This window comes from Nicotiana sylvestris, chromosome 1 (genome assembly GCF_000393655.2).
Source record: "Nicotiana sylvestris chromosome 1, ASM39365v2, whole genome shotgun sequence".
In the NCBI taxonomy this organism is placed as follows: Eukaryota; Viridiplantae; Streptophyta; class Magnoliopsida; order Solanales; family Solanaceae; genus Nicotiana; species Nicotiana sylvestris.
In genome coordinates, this window is record NC_091057.1 from 187,858,150 (window position 1) to 187,881,041 (window position 22,892).

The 22,892-nt window shown below is 38.7% G+C and overlaps 1 protein-coding gene across 2 annotated transcripts; it reads right to left on the bottom strand.

The window, feature by feature from the left end:
* Positions 1–1,046: 1,046 nt before the first annotated feature.
* Positions 1,047–18,587, bottom strand: LOC104247634 (alpha-1,3-mannosyl-glycoprotein 2-beta-N-acetylglucosaminyltransferase). Of its 2 annotated transcripts, none has more exons than XM_070172606.1 (19): positions 18,375–18,587; positions 17,109–17,159; positions 16,685–16,772; positions 15,055–15,117; positions 14,767–14,801; positions 14,588–14,664; positions 14,451–14,496; positions 14,297–14,359; positions 13,398–13,464; positions 13,225–13,293; positions 13,077–13,146; positions 7,600–7,661; positions 6,343–6,433; positions 6,164–6,257; positions 5,961–6,023; positions 5,827–5,865; positions 5,521–5,691; positions 4,092–4,222; positions 1,047–1,381 (listed from the first exon to the last, which is right to left on the bottom strand). In XM_070172606.1, the coding sequence occupies exons 1-18, from the start codon at positions 18,447–18,449 to the stop codon at positions 4,106–4,108; spliced, it is 1,341 nt and encodes a 446-aa protein (XP_070028707.1). In that variant the 5' UTR covers positions 18,450–18,587; the 3' UTR covers positions 1,047–1,381; positions 4,092–4,105. The 2 variants fall into 2 exon arrangements, with proteins under 2 accessions (XP_070028707.1, XP_070028700.1); XM_070172599.1 differs by having other exon boundaries at positions 1,047–1,384.
* Positions 18,588–22,892: the final 4,305 nt, after the last annotated feature.

Below are 22,892 nucleotides of genomic sequence, written 5' to 3' on the forward strand. Positions count from 1 at the left end.
CAGCACACTTGCTACTTCAGGCCCGTCTGCTAGAATGCTGAAATTTTGCGTGATTGTCTTTGCTACTTCAGCCCCGTATGCTGAAGTTACACGAAATAGTGGGTACGCTTGCAATATTTTTTGCAAAGCGAACACAAGTTAAAACGTGACCCAAAAATTGAGTATAGATGCAAATGCCCCATTATTACTTGCGTCTAAAATCAGAGGCACATTAAAATTTTATTTGGGGATCTTTTTCAGCTTGTAAATAAATAGTTTTAAACTCTCTTCTCTGGTAAAGGCTATTGATTAGATCACTTTGATATTCTTAGGTTGTGTTCGTCAATTTGACAACACTAAGGGTGTGTTTGGCATAACAGAAAACATTTTCCTTGGAAAATGCTTTCCAAGAAAATATTTTCTTGGAAAATAAGTAGTAATCTTATTCATTTTCCGGTGTTTGGTATGCAAATTAAAAAAAATGACTTCTCAAGAGTATTCATAAATAATTTAAGATATAATAAACGCAAAGCCATAAACTTTCAAACCAACCTCCGAACCCACAAATTTCATAAACTTTCGAACCGCTAAACTTTCAAAACTGCGGAATTTTGAACCCGTAAACTTTATAATTTCTAAACCCGTAAACTTCCAAACACATAAACCTCCGAACTCATAATTTTAGAACTAGTAAAATTTTAAACCTTTAAACCGATAAATAAAAAACTTAAAACTGAAAAATATATTTAAAAAATATTTTTTCCGGGGGGGGGAGTGTGGGGTAGGGTGGAGGGATAGTAGGGTGGGTGGTAACAGAAAAACTGAAATTTAAAAAAAAAAAAAAAAAAAAACCTTTTTTTGGAGAGTGGGTGGGATGGGTTAGTGAGAGTGAGGAAGGTTGAGAAGAGTTTTGGAAAATGTTTTTCCTTCTCTTGATAAGGAAAACATTTTCCTCCAATTGGAGAAAAATGAGTTAATTTGGAAAATATTTTCCTTCGTACCAAAAACACCCTAAGAGTAATATAAATTCTGACGAATCTGCATTTCCAAAATAGACTTAGAGTAGATTAAATGAAAACATGTTCTCATATTCTTCCAAAAGAGGGCGTGCAGAGTGCTCATAATTGTAATGTTCCTTCTGAGAAGCAAAAATATTGACCTGCGATTATGATGGTCCCATGTATTGTCTTTACAGGGCTACATTTCCTCTTTATGTTCTGAACACTTAAAATAATAGGTTGTGTTGATGATTCATCCAATACTAAGAAGCCGATATCCCTTCAACACTAGAACAGTGAGCTCCTCCGTATAACATTAAAACGTTGTATGTAACTGGTAAAATCATGGTTTAGTGTCAGCTCGATGCATCCTACCCAATAAGTCAAAAATTTTGCCCGGGCTCCTGCTGAATGTAGTAGAGAGTGAAATACAGATCAGTGTCAGCAAATATGGTACTTATTGGTAAAAAGACAGGTCAAATGTTATTTTCACAATAATATACTGTTAGCACCCCTTTAGTCTACCAACAATTTACACATGAAAAGTTTCAAAAGATCAGGAAGTAGATGAGTCCAGGAACTTCAGGCATACATTAGTTATGTCATGGACTGCTTTCCAGACACGCCCCATGACCCCTTGGCCGCGCCCCATGGCGGCCTAGCAAGCCTCACAATGCCTAGCGCCATGGTCGGCCCCGTGGTCTTGGCTGCGCCAAGTGACAAGCGCGCATGCGCCTCTGTCGCCCCACCGATGCCTCTCGTCAGCGCCCAAGGGCTGGCCAATGACAACAGCGCCGCGCGCCCTGACAATGCCGCGCGCGCAGATCCTGATGCCTCGCCAGCGCCCAGCTGCAAGCCCATTCCAACAGCGCCTCGCGCACAGACCCTGATGCCAAGCACCAGTGCCCAGCCTCAGGCCAGCACATTAAGTGTCGCACGCGCCCACAGCAACGCGCGCGCAGATCCTGACCCGCAAGACAAAGTTGCTGCCATCGGACTTAGTTTTACCTTGTAATAATCTAAGTCCTTTTCATTGTAATCATAGACTAGTTTACAGCATTTTCATTTCAGTGTGCTTCTACAGCTTTATTAGGACTAGTCTTGTAATGTTGGTTTATTTTTTTTAAGCATTATTAAGGGGGACCAAACAATCAAACATTTTCAAGCAAGCATTTTCTGGTGTCTCTCCCCCTCGACACCGCATCATTGTAATCATCATTTTCATTCAGCAATAAAATCATCATCATCATTCAAAACTCAATTCTCTCTCTCAAGCTTCCGCAATTGCCCACGACATTGGTTTTCCCGCACGGCACTGACAATCTAGTCTAGCGTGCGGCGAGGACCTCATTGGCGGACAGCAACCGCACTGACATCGGTTGCTTAGCCTTACGTTGCCCTTCCAAAGATCATCAGGAAGGCGTTGCGTAACAGTTGGTATCAGAGCCTAGGCTCGACATCGGACGAGGGAAAACATTTGCCATCATCACCATTTCTGACCATGGTGAATCATGGGGAGCGTCTAGCATCCCTAGAGGAGACGGTTGACCGATTACGACCCATCGTAGAAACGGTGCCTGATCAAAGCAACAACCTAGTGCAAAGGTTGGACGACCTGGACCGCCGAATGCGGCAGGCCGAAAATGACATTGCAAACATCAGTCGTGACTCCGACGAGGACCGACAAACGGCAGCCATTGAAACTGCCAACATCCATGGCAAATTTGAGGACCTCCAACAGGAGCGTGCCGACGATTTAGCCCATCAGCAACATGAGGCAGACAGACTAACTGCCATGCAGCAAACCATAAACGACTTGACTGACAAGCTCAACGTTGTCAATGCTGCCTTACAGAGCCTACTTCGAGAAGGCGACCATCACATCAGGGGTGCAGCAAACCTCACCCCCATTCCACAAAAGCTTAAGATACCGGAGCCAAAGCCATACGACGGATCCCGGGATGCTAAAGAAGTGGAAAACTTCATCTTCGACATCGAACAATACTTCGATGCCGTGGGCCATTTGGAGGAATCCAAAAAGGTAGCGACTGCTGCCATGTATCTTCAGGGCGATGCCAAACTTTGGTGGCGGGTCAAACACGAAGCCATCAAGGCCGGGCCACCAATAAGTCAAAAGTTGGGAGAATTGGCCAAGTTGTGCCAGGTCGGGTCTGTGGCAGATTACCAGGAAAAGTTTGAGCAATTGGTTTCGCAGGCTGGTACCCTCACACAGTCGCAGGAAATTGAACTTTATATCAGTGGTGGTCCTGCTGACTATATAGCAACTGAAGTTGCATAACCCTCCAGATTTGGCGACCGCAATGAGTATGTCCCGGCTTTATGAACGCAAGGGACAACCCCTTCATTCAGAATTATCAGATGTCCGTAGATCAAAGACAACAAATTTCTCATCGCAACAACACACCAGATTTGTAAAGAAATTGACCAGATCTGAGATGGAGGAAAGACGCCTTAAGGGACTTCTTTTCAATTGTGATGAACCATTCACCCAGGCCATAAATGCAAGAAATTATTCTGGATTGAATCTATAAAGGAAGAGGAGAAAGAATCTGACGCACAAGAGTCATATCCTAACCCTAATTTGCCTACCAACAACGCTTTCCATACTTCCCACTTGAGGATAAACGCGATTTGACGAAGGGGAGTAATGTTAGCACCCCTTTAGTCTACCAACGAATTACACATGGAAAGTTTCAGAAGATCAGGAAGTAGACGAACTCAGCAAGTTTAGGCATCTGTTAGTCATGTTCATATATATCCTGTGGCAATTATTAGTAGTAGCAGTTATTAGTAGTAGCAATTATCAGTAGTAGGCCACTTTCTCATTCCAGTTGTGTTAGGAAGTTATTTCCCAATTTTTAGGCGGGTGGTTAATCCATCAGTGTTTGTATCTAAAATTATTTGAATTCAGTAAAAAGTATGCAGAAAATTATTCCAGTCTTTGAGTACTTCAACTCAAGAGATTGCAGGTTCTCTCTTAACGAACCAGCACTATAGGTCGAAAAAAGAAAACCTCTATCCAAACTAACTCTGATTTTGTCTTACAGCGTCCCATAACTAGATCTATAACAGGGGACCGGGACAGAAACTTACCAATCATATCTTTGTTAAGTATCTTCAATTCCGAGTTGTTGAAGCGAATCATGGCCAACAAGGAATACACGTCTGGACGTTTGGTACCGGAAAACTACTATTCCTTTATATGCTGCACGTGGTACACCATCCTGATGAAATGAACAGTTAGTGCAAGTTTTACGGAAAGCAAAAGGAGAACCATGAAAGAGGACAAATCCAGTCACAGCTAGTGTGAATAGACCTGTCCATGGTCCAGGCAAAGAATAGATATGGGCCAGTCAATGGTCAATATTAACATCCTCAAACATATATGAAATGGAATAAAGATGGACCAAGCTACTTATGAAGGTAAACACAATTAACATCACTATGGTCGGGCTATCATAGATCTAATTTCAACTCCACCCCACCCTTTCCCATAGGACTGGCCTTGAGCAACAAATAGGTGTTAAGAAAATTTTATCTTTAAATTTGAAAACTATAATATTGAATATTAATCTAGGCTTTATTTACCAAAAAGTAACTAAATTTGCAGAAACAGTTTGTTTAAGAATTAAGTAATCAATTAACCAAGTAACCAAAGCCACAAATAAAACAAGTAAATGAATATAGTTCAATCTAAATTGTAACCTATGGAACTAAAAGATCTCCTCCTATTTCATTTTCACTAATTCTATTTAAAATGGCTATAGATCAGTCTAAATTTTAATATATGAACCTAAAAAATCTCCTATTTCATTTTCACTCTTCTATACATGTGGTATAAAACCCAGAATGAATACATATCAGAATATAATATATCAACCTATCCAAAAGAACACTTTCTATATCAATTATATGAAAGTTATGAATTATAATAAATATATGAGGCCAAACAGACTGGCCTAACACGGTCCAAGTATTGCCCAAATTGGCAAACCTCATTTTTTGTTCGCGCAGACGCAGCCTCTAGCCCAAGCACATATTGCATGGAAAGTTACCGGGGCCCAAGCCCATAGATAGGCATAAGTGAAAGAGGAGATGGCAAGCATGTATTTCAAATTTCACCTCCATTTGCACCTGAATTCTAGAAGGGAATGAGTTGTGCAACTGGATTCTGATTGCTTACTCTAACACTAAGAGCACCTGCATATTTTTGCGTCACAATACTATTACCAGCGTTTGTGATATCAGATCAGCAACTGTTTGCATTGATGATATATCGAAAGAAAATGTCATATGGCTGTGAAACAATAAATCTCCAAATGGTAAAAGGATAAAATCAGGCATGAATTTTGAACTGCTGAACAGTCTGTTTCAAAGTTAAGTAGATAGACAGCTCATATGCTATACACAGCCATACTCGACATACATAATGACTGCATCTAAAGAACCCACTCAAACAAATATGATCAAATCTCAGGCCATAATCAATTCAATATGAAGAGAAGAGTCACATATGCATTACCTTCCATTCTTCAAAAATGCCAAATTGCCGTGCGATATTTTCAAAGTCTAGTTGATCTCTGTACTGAATACGCACATCACCATCTATGTTAAATGCTTTCAAGACAGCATCAGCTCCATGGATGGGCTTAGCCTTTTTAACCAAGTCACCAAAGTGTTTCACGTAATTGTCCTGAGAACACGAAACCACAAGTTACCTACGCAAGATGGTTTAAATGACAAATTTCTCAATCAACCATCTAATAACTTGTCAGCATTCATAAGTGCTCTAAATTTTTCAGCACAAAAATAATCTTCAAGTCATTACCTCCAAAAGGTAACTAAGGTCCATTGACTTCCAATCAACCTTCCAACAAAATTCAAGGTAGAATACATGTCATACAAATGGAAAGAATGGGTAAGCAAGAAAAGGGGTGACGGCAATAAAATAAAATAACATGCCTGGACATCATTTAGCTTAATTGGCTCAAGATACTGCTTGAAAAACTGCCCCAAACTAGAACCCTGCAAATAACATAAGATTGTTGACAAGGTTTAAGGAGAAGTTTCTGTAAACGAATATCACACCATTGAAGATCAAAATTCAAGCTCAACTATTTCTACTGAGCCAAAGTCATCTAGCACTGATTTCAAGGAGCACATACATGCTCACCAAAATTATATGTTCTGCAAACTTCTGGGCGAATAAATTGTCGACCTCTGTGATTCTCTTTGAGTCTTAGCCAGTCGTCCCAGTAAGTAAAAGTAAGGTCAAAGAAAATATTTGAAGGTTCCAAGGTAGTCAATTTAGGCAAGAAATAAGCACATCAGTTCGAAAGGATATGCCTTTGGCCACTTTGGAGATAATTCGTCCCAAGTAGATTTTGAAAGCATCCATCCAAGACCGGGAAAAAAATCTGAGCGGTAAAGAGCATCTGCAGTGTAAATTATAAAGCATTTCAGTGAGATCAGAAAAGCGGGGCTCTTTTTACTTTGCTAAAAATCACCTAAATAATATCAATATATTCCGCAACATTGAGAAGAAAACAATGGGATTAACCTCCATGGAGGATATACTTTTGCTCAGCCCAACAATGAAATCAATGGGGTAAAAACACGCAACTCCTTTTTTTTTTTTTGGACAGTCCAAATATTCAATCGAAGCCCCACAATCCTAGAAAGGACTATGGATTTGAAAAGAGAACCGTGGCGTCCCAAAATTTTCTCTTACGACAATCTTAGCCATAAAATATTTGTGTTTGTACCAAAAGAACAAGTCACTTACGAATGCTTGATTCACATGCGAAAACGATTGGCTCTTATCAGTTCAAGAAAAGGTAATTCCCTGTCCTAAAATTTTTAAAAATATATTTTCTTTTCTTGTTTCTGCTTTCCAATTTCTCATAAAACTTCCCGTTACAACTCCAATGAGCAAATTTTCAACTTTTCCCCTTTTTCATTGGTTTCTCCAAAACGAGAAGAGACGTTAAAATTCAGTACTAAGCAGCTACCGACTGTTCCGACGCGCCCTTGATCTATTTTGATAAAGACCAAAAACCTATCTCTAAAATGGAGCCTAGTTTAAGCTGTCAAACAAGTGATGATTGAATGAAAGAAAAACAACTAGTATATTGTAACACTACCAATCTTCTTACTGATGCTTGTATTAGCATGAGTAATATGATTCAATTTCAAGTTGATGATTAAAAAGGATATGGGTTGAGCAAGGAGAAAGAGAGACAATGGCAGAGAAATTCAGGAACCAGTCACAGAAAGAGAGACATGTGGCAGACAAATCCAAGAACCAGTCATAGAAAAGGAATAAAGAAAAAACTGCAGAGGTATATCAAAAGTAAAGTACTCAAAGGCAAATCGTTTACGCTGTTTAGAATATAATTTCTTTCCAGGAATCAAAAACAAAATGAAGTATAACCATTCAACAGAACAGAAAAAGAAACCATCTGCACTAAGCAGTGTTTGGGTTTCTTCATTGAACAACGGCCTATGATATTTCTAATTGAAACAGGAGAAGAGTTCAAAAGAAAAATCATAACCACCAATCGCAAAGGACAAAAAAAGAAGTAAGAAAGAAAAAACTTACAAGGATCTTGGACAAACTGCATTTGTCCATTGTCATTCCAAGAAGAAATAGCCATAATCGACCTGGAATGTTCACCATAAAAATTTAGGAAATTCTTGTAACATACTTGGGACATTTAGAACAGGCTTTTTATCCCCATGTTTTAGGCTAATCCCATTCTAGTTCGTTCACTATACCACTTAGCATATTTGGACATCAGTCCATGAGGGAAAAGCTTTTAATCCTTTTGCTAAGAATGTTATATAACCAAAATGGAAATCAATCTATCCCCTCGCTGCAATCAGATTTTCTCCTATCACAAGCCTGGAAGAGCAGGAGATCTTGGATGCTGTCGAATCTGATTATGTTGGTTCTTTAAAGAAAATGAGGGGGGAGTTGGACACGAGTAAAAAAATAGTAATTTTCCTCAGACTAGGATAAATTCAATAATTCTTTGTGTTAGAATAGTTATGTAAATAGGAGTAAATAACCCTAATCCCATATGTATTCGGAGTAGGACATGTTATGTATATATATATATATATATATAGGGCTCATTGTATTGTGTTTAATATAAGAGAATAATATCAATAATATTTTCTCCCGTGCATTCTCACATGGTATCAGAGCAGCAGTGAGAAAATATCCGGGAAAGAAAACCCACCCAAAACAGTCATCGTGCATCAATTCCGGCGACCTTTTAGGGCTGTTTTTCGAAAAAAAATCAATTTCCATCGGTATTGTACAAAAACCAACACCACCACAACATCCCCCAACCCCCGGCGACCAAACCCCATCAAACACCTCCGGCAGACAACCTCTCACGCGCCGCCACGCGCCGCCCGGAGGATTTTTTTTCCGGCGAGATCTGCTTCACGCGCCGGCGCGTGGAGCCCTTTCCGGCCATTTTTTGACGACGGATCTTCGGAACAGTTGGGTCGGCTACTAATTCTGACCCTACCCATCCTCTTTTCGTTTGATTCCGACCATTTTGAGGTTTTTCCGGCATCTACACTGATTTTTTTCCGGCAGCTACAGTAATTTCCCGGCAAAAACAGTGTTTCCTTCATCTGTTTCAGCGAGTTTTCACGATGTCTTTGGGAGTCGATGCTTTCGGATCTAAAAAACCGGGTTCTGGCAGTTCCGGTGTTATGATTACCTCAGAACCTTTAATGGGAGGTTCACACTACTTAGCTTGGGCTTCGTCTGTCGAGTTGTGGTGTAAAGGTCAAGGAGTTCAAGATCATTTAATAAAAAAGGCTAGCGAAGGTGATGAAAAGGCCAAAACACTGTGGGAGAAGGTCGATGCTCAGTTATGTAGTATCCTGTGGCGATCTATTGATTCCAAGTTGATGCCCTTGTTCCGTCCATTCCAGAGATGTTATTTAGTTTGGGAAAAGGCTCGTAATTTATACACTAATGACATATCTCGTTTCTATGATGTAATATCGCGAATGACAAGCTTGAAGAAACAGGAATTGAATATGTCTACTTACTTGGGACAAGTACATGCAGTCATGGAAGAATTTGAGACATTGATACCAGTTTTTGCTAGTATTGAAAAGCAACAAGAGCAACGACAGAAGATGTTTCTAGTTCTTACACTCGCTGGACTCCCTAATGACCTTGATTCAGTACGTGACCAGATTTTGGCTAGTCCGACTGTCCCCACAGTTGATGAATTATTCTCTCGATTACTTCGCCTTGCTGCAGCACCAAGTCACCCAGTGAGCTCATCACAGACACTTGACTCATCTGTCCTCGTATCTCAGTCAGTGGACAATCGGGCATCTCATACTATGGAGAATAGACGAGGAGGAGGTCGTTTTGGAAGATCTAGACCCAAGTGCTCTTATTGTCATAAACTTGGACACACTTGTGACGTGTGCTATTTTTTACATGCTCAGACTGAGACTACAGGTAACCAGGGTTTTTCTTTATCTGAAGGGGAGTATAATGAGTTCCTTCAGTATCGAGCAAGTAAGCAGACATCTCCACAAATAGCCTCTGTTGCTCAGACTGATACTTCTATTGCTGGTAATTCTTTTGCTTGTGTTTTCCAGTCTAGTACTCTTGGACAATGGGTTGTGGACTCAGCCGCTTCTGATCATATCTCTGGTAATAAATCACATTTGTCAAATATTGCGTATTCACAGTCTCTTCCCACTGTTACTTTAGCCAATGGGTCTCAAACCAAAGCAAAAGGAGTTGGACAAGCGAATCCCCTACCCTCTGTCACTCTAGATTCCGTTCTCTATGTCCCTAGATGTCCTTTTAATCTTGCATTTGTTAGTCGTTTGACTCGTGCCCTCCATTGTGGTATATATTTTATTGATGATTCCTTTATTATGCAGGACCGCAGTACGGGGCAGACGATTGGAACAGGACTTGAATCAGAAGGCCTTTACTACCTTAACTCACTCAATTCCTCCAAGGCATGTCTAGTTACAGATACTCCGGACCTAATTCATAGACGTTTAGGACATCCAAGCTTATCCAAGCTTCAGAAGATGGTGCCTAGTTTGTCTAGTTTATCTACACTAGTGTGTGAGTCATGTCAGCTCGGGAAACATACCCGAGCCTCCTTTCCTCGTAGTATTGAGAGTCATGCATAGTCTGTTTTTTCTTTAGTTCATTCTGATATATGGGGTCCTAGTAGAGTCAGTTCAACCTTGGGATTTCGTTATTTTGTTAGTTTTATTGATGATCATGCAAGATGTACTTGGATTTTCTTAATGAAAGATCGTTCTGAGTTGTTTTCTATATTCCAGAATTTTTGTGCTGAAATTAAAAATCAATTTGGTGTTTCTATTCGCACTTTTCGCAGTGATAATGCCTTAGAATATTTATCCTCTCAATTTCAGCAGTTTATGACTTCTCAAGGAATTATTCATCAGACCTCTTGTCCTTATACCCCTTCAGCAAAATGGGGTTGCAGAGAGAAAGAATAGGCACATCATTGAGACTGCTCGCACACTTCTCATTGAATCTTATGTTCCGTTGCGTTTTTGGGGCGATGCAGTTCTCACAGCTTGTTATTTAGTTAATCGGATGCCTTCCTCTCCCATTCACAATTAGATACCGTATGCAGTATTGTTTCCCCAATCACCCTTATACTCTGTTCCCCTCGTGTTTTTGGGAGCACTTGTTTCGTTCATAACTTAGCCCCTGGGAAAGATAAGTTAGCTCCTCGTGCTCTCAAGTGTGTCTTCCTTGGTTATTCTCGTGTTCAGAAGGGATATCGTTGTTACTCACCTGATATTCGTAGGTACTTTATGTCCTCTGACGTCACATTTTTTGAGTCTAAACCTTTCTTTACCTTTTCTAACCATTCTGGCCACCTTGATATATCTGAGGTCTTACCTATACCGACCTTTAAGGAGTCTACTATAGCTCCTCCTTCACTTTCCGCCACAGAAGCCTTACCCGAGTCTACTATAGCTCCTCCTTCACCTTCCGCTACAGAAGTCTTACCCATTCCAACCGTTGGGGAGTCTAGTGTGGCTCCTCCTAGACTCCCTGCCACAGGAACACCACTCTTGACATATCATCGTCGTCCGCACCCAGCATCAGGCCCAGCTGATTCACGTCCTGCACCTGACCATGCTCCTCCTGCGGACTTGTCTCTTCCTAGTACACCGATTGCACTTCGGAAAGGTATACGGACCACCCTTAATCCTAATCCCCATTATGCCGGTTTGAGTTATCATTGTTTGTCATCACCCTATTATGCTTTTCTATCTTTTTTGTCCTCTGTTTCCATCCCTAAGTCTATAGGTGAAGCATTGTCTCATCTAGGATGGCGACAAGCTATGATTGACGAGATGTCTGCTTTACATACGAGTGGTACTTGGGAGCTCGTCCCTCTTCCTTCAGGTAAATCTTCTGTTGGTTGTCGTTGGGTGTATGCAGTCAAGGTTGGTCTGGATGGTAAGGTTGATCGTCTTAAGGCTCGTCTTGTTGCCAAGGGATATACTCAGATATTTGGGCTCGATTACAGTGATACCTTCTCCCCCGTGGCTAAGATAGCATCAGTTCGCCTTTTTCTATCCATGGTTGTTGTTCGCCATTGGCCCCTCTATCAGCGGGACATTAAGAATGCATTTTTACACGGTGACCTTGTGGATGAAGTTTATATGAAGCAACCACCTGTGTTTGTTGCTCAGGGGGAGTCTCGTGGCCTTGTATGTCGCTTGCGCCGGTCACTTTATGGTCTAAAGCAGTCTCCTCGAGTCTGGTTTGGTAAGTTCAGCACAGTTATCCAGGAATTTGGCATGATTCGGAGTGAAACTGATCACTCAGTATTCTATCGGCATTCTGCTTCGGATCTCTGTATTTATCTGGTGGTCTATGTTGACGACATTGTTATTACCGGCAATGACCAGGATAGTATTACTAAATTGAAGCAACATCTCTTTCAGCACTTTCAGACTAAGGATCTGGGCAAACTAAAGTATTTTCTGGGTATTGAGGTCGCTCAGTCTAGCTCAGGTATTGTGATCTCACAACGAAAGTATGCCTTAGATATTCTTGAGGAGATAGGAATGACAGGTTGTAGACCTGTTGACACTCCGATGGATCCGAATTCTAAACTTCTGCCAGAACAGGGGGAGTCTCTTAGCGATCCTGCAAGATATAGACGGTTGGTTGGTAAATTAAATTACCTTACAGTGACAAGACCTGACATTTCCTTTTCTGTGAATGTTGTGAGTCAGTTTATGGATTCTTCGTGTGATAGTCATTGGGATGCAGTTGTTCGCATTCTTCGTTATATAAAATCAGCTCCAGGCAAAGGTTTATTATTTGAGGATCGAGGCCATGAGCAGATCGTTGGATACTCAGATGCTGATTGGGCAGGATCACCTTCTGATAGGCGTTCTACGTCTGGATATTGTATCTTAGTAGGAGGAAATTTGCTGTTCTGGAAGAGCAAGAAACAAAATATGGTTGCTCGGTCTAGTGCAGAAGCAGAATATCGAGCGATGGCTATGGCGACATGTGAGCTAATTTGGATCAAACAGTTTCTCGAGGAGTTGAAATTTGGTGTGATTAGTCAGATGGGACTTGTGTGTGATAATCAAGTTGCTCTTCATATTGCGTCAAATCCAGTGTTCATGAGAGAACTAAACACATTGAGATTGACTGTCACTTTGTCAGAGAAAAGATATTCTCGGGAGATATTGCTACAAAGTTTGTGAAGTCGAATGATCAGCTTGCAGATATTTTCACCAAGTCCCTCACTGGTCCTCGTATTAACTACATATGTAACAAGCTCGGTACATATGATTTATATGCACCATCTTGAGGGGAAGTATTAGAATAGTTATGTAAATAGGAGTAAATAACCCTAATCCCATATGTATTAGGAGTAGGACATGTTATGTATATATATATAGGGCTCATTGTATTGTGTTTAATATAAGAGAATAATATCAATAATATTTTCTCCCGTGCATTCTCACACTTTGAAAGTAAAACAACGCAACATCCGGCCTTACTTGTCTCTGTCAAGAAGAGTAGCTCCAGCCTCAAAAAAGTCAAAAAAATCAGGGGCAATTTCCATATCATCTGCATGTCAGAGGCACAGATATTGTGAGAAGAAAAAGAGCAAAGAACATCAACGTGATTAAGATAGATCAGCAGTACCTTCTAGTATGATAACACGGCTAAAATTATGCTTGTAAAACAGCTGATCCAATGCCCACTTGTAATGACCTACGAAAAGAGTGATCGACAATGGCTAAGGCAAGACTAGCACTAGTTGGAATAAAAATGAGTTAAGAAAAAAGATGGGGGGAAAAAAGACCAATCATCCTTACGTGCAATTTTGTAGTATGCAATCAGCTCCCCTGGTCTTTCAGTATGCACAGGTTCAAAATCCAAGTGCTGTTGATAAAGAATCGAAAAAGTCTTTTCTTAAGAACTGTCAAGAAAAAGCGCCAACAAGAGTTTGATACCGAGCTTAAGCAGAAGCAATTGTTAACTACACTTCACATTGCCATGCCAGAACAGTTATCAGCTAGGCAGCAAAAGGATACAGACTAAAGTAACTGCAGCCAAATGATAAAATAAAGCAAATAGATTCATATCCTATGCAATGAGTAGCTTTTATCAGAGAAAAACATTAGGTAGAAAAAGCAATTGATAGGTTACAAAACTATGAACCTTATATTGCAGTACATAAATGAATATATGGAACAAAACTGTGGCTACTCATAAAAGAGAGAGAAATCACATATATATGGACTTATGGAGAGAGAGGGAAAAGTTGCAACGTAAGAGCATAAATCAAACAATACATGCCTCTTCCACTTGTGCTGTCTTATAGGGAAAAGGACAAATTGTGTCACACAATGATACAAAGCTGAAGTAATAAAAGGTTTGAAATGATAAGGAAAATATCTACAGGTTAAATATAAATAATGTATCTTTTCCCATTCCATCTTTTAGCAGATAAAAATTCCTTATGGGCAATATTTCTACTAACTTGTTTCCCTGTACATAATCTTGTTATTGGTAATGATGATGATTGAGTTTTGCTTTTACTGGGTGGTTGTTGATGATCGAGTGTTGCAAGTAAAAACAAGCCTGGCAACAACGAGTTCTTATACTTAAGTCTATACTTCCCCTCCAAGTAAAGACCTGCCTGATTTAAATTTCAAAGATAGAGATACCCCAAACATCCCGTTTTCCCTTCTCAAGTGGTAGAGAAGATTACCTGCATATACGTCAGCTGATCATAGCTCAAAGCAAGCTTCCTGACATCAGGATGTGATCCATCCTGCCAAAGGGAGGTAGATCGAAAAGTAGGTTCAACAACACAAAGAAGACAAGCATACAATAGAAAGCTATGTGCGAAAATAAATGGATACCTGGGATATGAAAAGAGGATATTTTGACGCAACAGATATTTGGTATCTGATGACAACAATGGAAGTACCGGGCTTATCAGCTGAGGCATCTAATATGCAATAAGAAGCAGATAAAATTGTTTTGATACAAAACATACTTTAAGATGGATTTAATAGTCTTTTCCAGGTAATCAGCCCGATTGCAAGCCATAACAACTACAGCAGCCACTGGCATCTAGTAAATATAGTAATTAGGTGATGCACAAATTTGACAGAAATGAAGTCAACAGATGTTGATAGTGAAAGCAAGACTGAGGATATGAGAATGTATGTACACCTGTACATTTCCGATCAACTTTTTTATGCCCTTACCTGTAACAAATAAATTAAAAATATCAACTATATAAATAAGTACAAATACATGTAGCATAGGTATATCTAGAATTAGAGCCCATAATATTAATAACTCAATGATATGAACAGACAGACACATTGACACTAACAGATTTTTGTTGCCACGTACAATGGGTTTCATTATTACAGGCAAACATTTCATATTACTGTGACTAAAAGCAGTGGCTTTTGGACTAAAAGCTGAAAGAAGAAGAGGAGTTTATGAACTTACTTTCAAGATCCTGAACAAGAGCCCTTAATTGTCGGCACTCCTGGTCCTGACGCTTCATTTGTTCTGAAAATGTAGCAAGATGAAGATAAGGAAACTAAAATTACCCATTACCTTTCTTCCCCTCCCCAAAAAAAATACAACTACCTGTTACCCTTCATACAAAAGAGAAAAGTAGCATTTCAGTTTCTGACAGCAAACGCCAGATTTTATTAATTGGGATCTGTTGGGTTTTTTAAAGAGATGGAGCAGCAAGAAGATTAAAAGAATGGTTGAAATTGTCTCTCATTTTAATTTTATTAACCAGAGGGCTTTAAATAGCCAACTTGAAAACATAATCTGCAGAATAAATATTCAAAATTCGAAAACCTCAAATAACTAACTTATCCAACTAAATTTACATTTAAACAAAGACTCCTCCTATGACTAAACTACTTATTATTCTAGTAAATCATTAATCAGCAGTAACAGAAGCAAATATTCAACATGATCTGTATTATCACAGAAAGGATAAGGAATAAAGCATTGAAAGAGGACATGAAGAAACTGAAAAGGTCCTATCCTCACTGCTCATCCAGGAAGATGTGTCGAAACTTACAACACAAAAACAGAAAATTTCTTAAAAGAGACCAGATCTACATCAACACAACAACACATAACAGGGATGGGAACAACTGGACATTCAATTCAAAAGGAACATGCAGGATTGGGAACTGGACGAACTCTTTGATCTATACAGAATACTTGAAAACCTCACGATGAACCCACAAACCCCCAACATCCTAAGGTGGGACAACACCAGCAAGGGCATTTATTCAGTGAAGGCAGGGTACAACAAAATGTGCGTATCAAATGAAGTGATTGATCATTGGCCTTGGAAACTAATCTGGAAAAAAAAAACTCCCCACTAAAGTCATGTGCTTTACATGGACAGCCCTCAAAGAAGCTATCCTGACTCAAGATTTGTAGAAGGGGTTTTCAAATGGTGTACAGATGTTACATGTGTCATCAGAGTTCAGAGTCAGTAAATCGTCTTTTTTTGCATTGTTCAGTGGCTGCAGACATATGGCAAATGTTCCTATCAGTTTTTGGTATTAGCTGGACAACACCTCAGAACCTAAAGGAAGCAGTAGAAAGTTGGAGCTTCTGGGAAGTTGACGGTACCATCAAAAAGACCTGGCAGATGATCCCAGCATGTATTTTTTGGTGTATTTGAACAGAAAGAAATAGCAGATGTTTTGATGGCGTTTCAACTCCTAATTGCTCCCTGAAATCTATATGTTTGATGAATCTTTTTAGTTGGAGTAACCTTTCCCCTGTAAATGACGTTATTCCCCTCCTAGATTTCATTAGCTCTCTTACATTGGCCTAGCAGGCAAAGTTTTGGTATTGGTTAGCTCATGCTCTGATCTAGATTTTTGTAATTGGAGTTAACCATTACTATCTTTTGTACTCTCTTGCATCTTCTTGATCAGATTTTTTCAGTGTACTCGCTTATGATAGGACCAAAACTTACATGAAATTTTCAAGATAGACTATTTCCAATAGATCCATTTGTAGAATGGAGGAAAAAAATCCATCTTTCAAGAGGACAATGAAGAAAGAAAAGACTACACCGAGAAACACTTTGCACCTTCAAGAGCAACTATTCTTCCTTGCTGCAGGCTAATCTGGTCAATAAGCAATCTGGTCTGGCTTGTACAATGATTTTCTGCTTCAATCTGTGTCATTCAATGATTTATACACATAGTGAGCAATTAAAAGTTCTTTACTTCTTTCTTTAGCCTGCATCATTCAAGAAGGGTGCAGTTGTATGCTGTTAAGACAACACAAAGAAAGATTATGCAATATCCTTCTGAGAAGAAAAGAGAAGATTTTTGGAATGACATTTGAATTGTTGAAGGATGCCTTCAAGTAAAGCATATGAAGCTTTTAGAAACATCATATTCACAATACGTGACATGAATACAAATTCTTAAACGGTAGAATAAAAGAAATATGTCTACGGTATTTAGATTTCCTCTAGGGAGGATGACTAGATGAGTCCAGATACATACTGCAGCAGCAAGGCGATCTGCATATTCTGACTGTGTCGCAAAAAGCCGCATCTGAGCAATGTAGCAAAAGCAACCACTTAAAACCATACCTAATTCACCATTAAGCAAACACTAATCCAGAAAGAAAAAGAAAGAAATAAAAAAAAAAGGTAAATTCTTTTCATAGTACCCATGTCAACAAAACCAAGTAACGTCATATGTCAATGTGAAGATGAAACAATCTAACAGTGCAAAGAAAGGACTGCTTGGGTTGGTGGGCAAGTTGTGACTTTTGCTAAGCAATATAAACTTTTCTTTTTACAATTGTGGTTGAATGCATCTCCGCTAATCCACCGGGTACTTAATACCTCCTACTAGCACAGATATCGAGCAACTCTATCCACCAAGCTTAGACAGATGAGAATACTGTTGCCCAAATTTTTCAATCGTTACGCCAGAACCTGGGGGCTAGAAGTTAAATCTTGATATTTGCTTTTGTCTAATACATCAGAAAGAGATAACAGAGATACCAAAACTAAACCTACAGTACAGTACCATAAGTTCTTTACCTAAGATGGTACAGTGCCGTCAGAATCTATTGCAATAGCAGAAAAAAGTTTCAACTGCTTCGCCTACAAGTCATGAGAATTTCAAATGCATAGCCTACAGAAGTTCTTTTGGGCATGTGAATCTCAATTCTTTCCTAACGGCTCACCTTATCTTTGCCAAGGGGAATTTGCGACCAAAATCCTAAAAGAGGAACCAGCTGCTTAAAGTGGCACTTCCCACCAGTGGCACAGCTAAATGTATTGAAGGGTGTTCACTTTAATCTCTTACAAGAAAAGTTGCACTGTACAAATAGGGGAAAAACTATTTATTATATATATAAAAAAGAAATTGTTGAATCCCCTTGATAGTTAAGCTATTCTGCAAGTTTGCATTTGCTTTTTAATCCCCTAGGTATAAATCCTGACTCTGCCACTGCTGCCCACATGGATAGTGAGGATTCATATAATTGAAACGTACTTGTTGTTGTTAAAACTGTTCTCTAGTTTCCTATTTAATAACAAACTTGTTCCAAATTCTACGTAATTCAAAATTAGTTCCACTAATTTATTAGTCTATCAATTTTCTGTATTAAAGATTGCAAATTATGTTCATGTAAGAGAAGGCTAAGGTTTCAGGACTGCATTAAGAGTATGGTCCAAAAGAAACCTAACCTAATGCACCTATTTCATTGCTGGTGATCTTAATCGTACAAGAAAGATAGATCTGAGATAAGAGAACCTGTGTGTAGATGAAGGCGACAGCAGCCAAGATGAGTAGGTACCGGAAATCACAGCAAAACTTGTTCCCTCTCATCGTGCGAATTCGATTGAAGGCTTTAGGAGAAAGCGAATTGTCTCTCAGTGTTCAGTTATGAGTGTTTCATCGCTGGATTTACTTTGCCTGTTCAGTTAGGATCAAGTCAATATTGGTCCTTTTCATCCTCTCTTCTCTATGGGAAATAAACTCCAACAAGACAATTATAAGGGGGAAAAAACACAAATTAAATATTAAAAAAATACCCTGTTTTAGTACAGGAATAATATGCATAAAATTATAATGCAGGGATTAAAATATGTGTTTTGCTTATTTAGAAGAAAATTGGTTAATATATGAGGGTCATTTTGGTCTTTTTAGTTATTTTCATACATATATTACTAATTTCCATATTTTTGTTACACCTCATATTCCAGGTGTAAAATAATACATTTATTGGTTCCTGCGTAACTTATGCATATATTTTTTATGCAGGCAACAAAAACAACAACCAAACAACGTATATATAAGGCGAAATACATAAACGGCCCATTTAAGTTGTCCACAACGATCAAACCGTCTCTTCAACTAACCCATTCACCATTTAGACACTTCAAGTGACTATTAAATGTATCAAATAAACACCCGGGTGCAACAGACCACATACGTGAGTTGCAATTGCCAATGACCTGTTAAATGAGCCAATTAAAGTACGACACGTGTAATTTATAATAAAAAAGACACATATAATTAACAAAACTAGAAAATACATCTAAAGAAGAAAAATAAACCTCTTTTCCTGTACTTTTATCAAAACCAGCGCCTATCCCCCTCTCCCCCCCTCCCCACCCCCCTCCCTTTCATCTTCTTCTGTGCTCCCATTCCCGTCCCCTCTCCCCTGCCTTTGGCAAATCCACCCAACAAATTAAAACTCATACAAATATAAAATAACATAGTTTAGCCAAATAGAGAACCTACTAAGGGATTATTAATGGACCTCGCCGGAAAAGCTCCTCTTATGCGATCTCTATCGCCGAAAAATTCGTTCTCCAAGCAAAACTAAAAAAAAATGATTCTATTGGAATCTTCAGTTTCTCTCTCCATTATTTTTTTGATTATGATTTTAGGCTTATATCACTTTTTTCTCTAATTTATTATTTTTGGTGTAAAATTATCTTTAAAATTGTCCCCCGATGAAGATGAAAGAGGGTGGAGAAATTATGTTCTTATGGTAGAGATAAGGGTGACAGGACTGACAAAAAAAAGTTGTTGTTTTCCGCAGCAACAACATTTTTGCTGCCTTCTTTCGCTGGGTCTGGGACTGATTTTGGGTCGACCGAACTAGGCGGAGCTCCGAAGGTTACCAGCAATAGAGATTTGTGGTGAAAGGTGGCAGTTTCTGGTAGTTTTCGGTGCTTAGTTCGAGCTTTAATGGCTGATTTTCCTCGCCTCTATGGCAGTTTTACGGTGGGGTTGAGGTGGTTTAGTTCATAATAAAGGAAGAAGAAAGGTTTAGTTGCAGCTGCTTTAGCTAGCTACTGCTCTAAGGTTTCTTGGTTTTTTTTCAAAGAAAAATAAAATTAGGCTGAAAAAATGACTTTACGCGCTCAAAATTTTGTTCGTAAACACGCATATGCCTTATCAACAACATGTGTTTACTTGATACACTTAATAGTCACTTGAAGTGTCTAAATGGTAAATGGGTCAGTTGAGGAGACTGTTTGATAGTTGTGGACAACTTAAAGGGGTCGTTTATGTATTTCGCGTATATATAATGCTGAGTTTTAAACAAAATTCAAGAGGCAATCAAACACTACATTGTAGGCATAAGTAATACCGGAAGTATAATGGAGGGATTATTTAGTCGATACAATTTTATTAGTAGATATTTGGCTAATTGGACTAAAATAAAATATACAAGGTATGATATAGAACATGTATTTAATCTCACACTAGATAAGCCGGGATAATCTTTTATTTTTAATTTTCACCTAAGATTTTCTAAAGGACTTTGAGAGAATAGCTTTGGAGAATGGTATCTTAGTCATTTTGGTATGTTATTCTGAGATTCGGAATTCCGAGATTGTTATTCCGTATTGAAGAAGGTATAAAAATAATATCATAATTATAATTAATCTCAAAATTACTGATCTCGAAATAAAAGATTTAGCCACATGTATAAAATAAAAGAATTTTGCATTTTTATTCCGAAATTGCTATCCCACAAACTAAACGACCAGTAAGTATGTTCCTCTTGTTGTCATCGTGTACGTAGTGACAAACCCACCAATCAAGCTTAGCAGTTTCTCTCTTTCTTGTTGCAATCATTGTCTTGATTTTGTTGAAAAATTAGTAATATCTCAAAAGTTAATGTCCATCTTGGTTCGGGAAAACATTTTTCTTTGAAATATTATTTACATCTACTTATTATTTAGTAAGTTATTTTACAATTAATAGAGTCAAACTAGCTGTTACTAGCCGTTAACTAGCCAATGGAGCAACACCTATATAAATATGATCTTTGGAGAGCTAAATACACACTTTCTAATACAACTTTTTGAATCATCTTCTTCCTTCTCCATGCTGGATTTCTTTCTTGAGTTTTCTGCTAGTTTTGTTCCCAGTTTAATAACTGGAAGAACTTGTTGAATCCTGGGAGATACGCCTAATTTTATTTATAACTGTATGGTGAAATATCCTTAAGGATAGTGTCCTTGACACGCCTCAAACTAATTCTTATTCTCCATAATCAATTTTTCCAACAATCTTAAGGATATTCCTACATTGTTCTTATGGAGAATACTGATTGCAATATTTCGGTTGATACTCCTACGCCTAGTACACAAACTATTCCAGTCATTATTCTAATTCAACCAGCGACATATAGGTTTTCCATCCATCTTTTTTTTAGAGAAGGTAAAAGGTAAGATCTACATTGAGTATTTTACAATTTAGAAGCGGGTTGTACAATTGTATGAATGTTTGATACGATGAATTTTGAATACTTGATTTACTACAATAGGACTATACACTGTGAACGTAACTGAGTTAAAACAAAATTCAGGAAACTGTTAGAAGAATAAAGAAATATATAAAATAGTAAAGAATCAGAAATATTCCGAGTCCACAATTTTCTTGTGCGTCCTTAAGGAATTTTAACCCCCTCACACGTTGCCAAGGTAATGGATTAAATCCTCCCAGGATAAAACGGAATAAACCTTCCTGCAACAGTGGCAATACAAACTGCAGGATACCAACGAACTCAAAGAACGGAGCAAAATCACACTTACGAATTTGAGAGAGAGAGACTGCGAATTAGGATGCAGTATATTCAGAAAGAAAGAAGTTCTAGAGTTTTTTTTCGTATATGGAAGATGCAGCCTTGCCTCATAATTTATAGGCAAATATCATAAGAGGTGTCTGGAAAGGTGCCTTTTCAGAAAATACGCGGCCTGCCGCGGTTCTACCGCGATCGCGGCCAGAGAGCTTCTCTGAATCTGACTGTCGTGATTCTACCGCGGCAGAACCGCGGCCAGTGAGGCCCTCTGAACGTTCAGCAGTGATTTGGCATTTAATTAATTATTAAATAATTAAATAAATTTTGTCCAAAAATAATCTTATCGATCATTTTCCAAATCCAAATCCAAATCCGAATCCGAATCCGAATCCGAATCCGAATCCGAATCCGAATCCGAATCCGAAGCCGAAGCCGAAGCCGAGCCGAGCGAGCGACGACGACGGCGCGAGGGTTCATTCTCTTCAACTCCTTTTAAGAGCTTTAAGAAGTGAATCTATATATAAGCACATAAATGTGATTGTCCCTCACCAATGAGGGACAAAGTGCAAGACAAAAGTTCACTTCTTCAAATTTTCATTTTCCCTCCATTTCCAATTCACACTTCTTCTCTTTTAAAGCCCAATGGCTTAAAGTCCAACAATCCCCCACATGAATGGGAATGGTTGTATCAAGAAAGATCATAGATGAAAGCTATGTGATTTTGCAAGTAAGGATTAATTGCATCTGGATAAGTAGGTTTCCCTTTGAACTTTCCGTAGTGAACATATGTCGGATATACTCGGTCAATCGGTAGATTTGATATCTTTGAACCGTCGAACTTTTAGTGTATACCTAGACAGCCATATGTCACACAACCAACCCTTAACCGTCTTTTGGTTCTCATTATTGTGTTCGTTTTAGCCATGAACACCGCCTGGTTTCATAAGTGCGTAGAGAATTGGCCTTACAGAATTCTCATTGAAGCGGCTTCTTCTTCTCACTTACATAGGTGATTCCTAAACGTGTAATCCTTTAGATTGACATTATTTGATAAATACTTCATCAAACTTAGGTAATCATTAAAGAACGTGTAAAGTTCTATCCTTGTTACTGAACATTGTCTTCATCACGAGAATGGACCAAAGATTTTGTTTTGATAATGTTGAACCGGTCAATCACAACTTTGTTTGAGCTCCTTGAACCTAGATCTTGGAACATCCAAAATT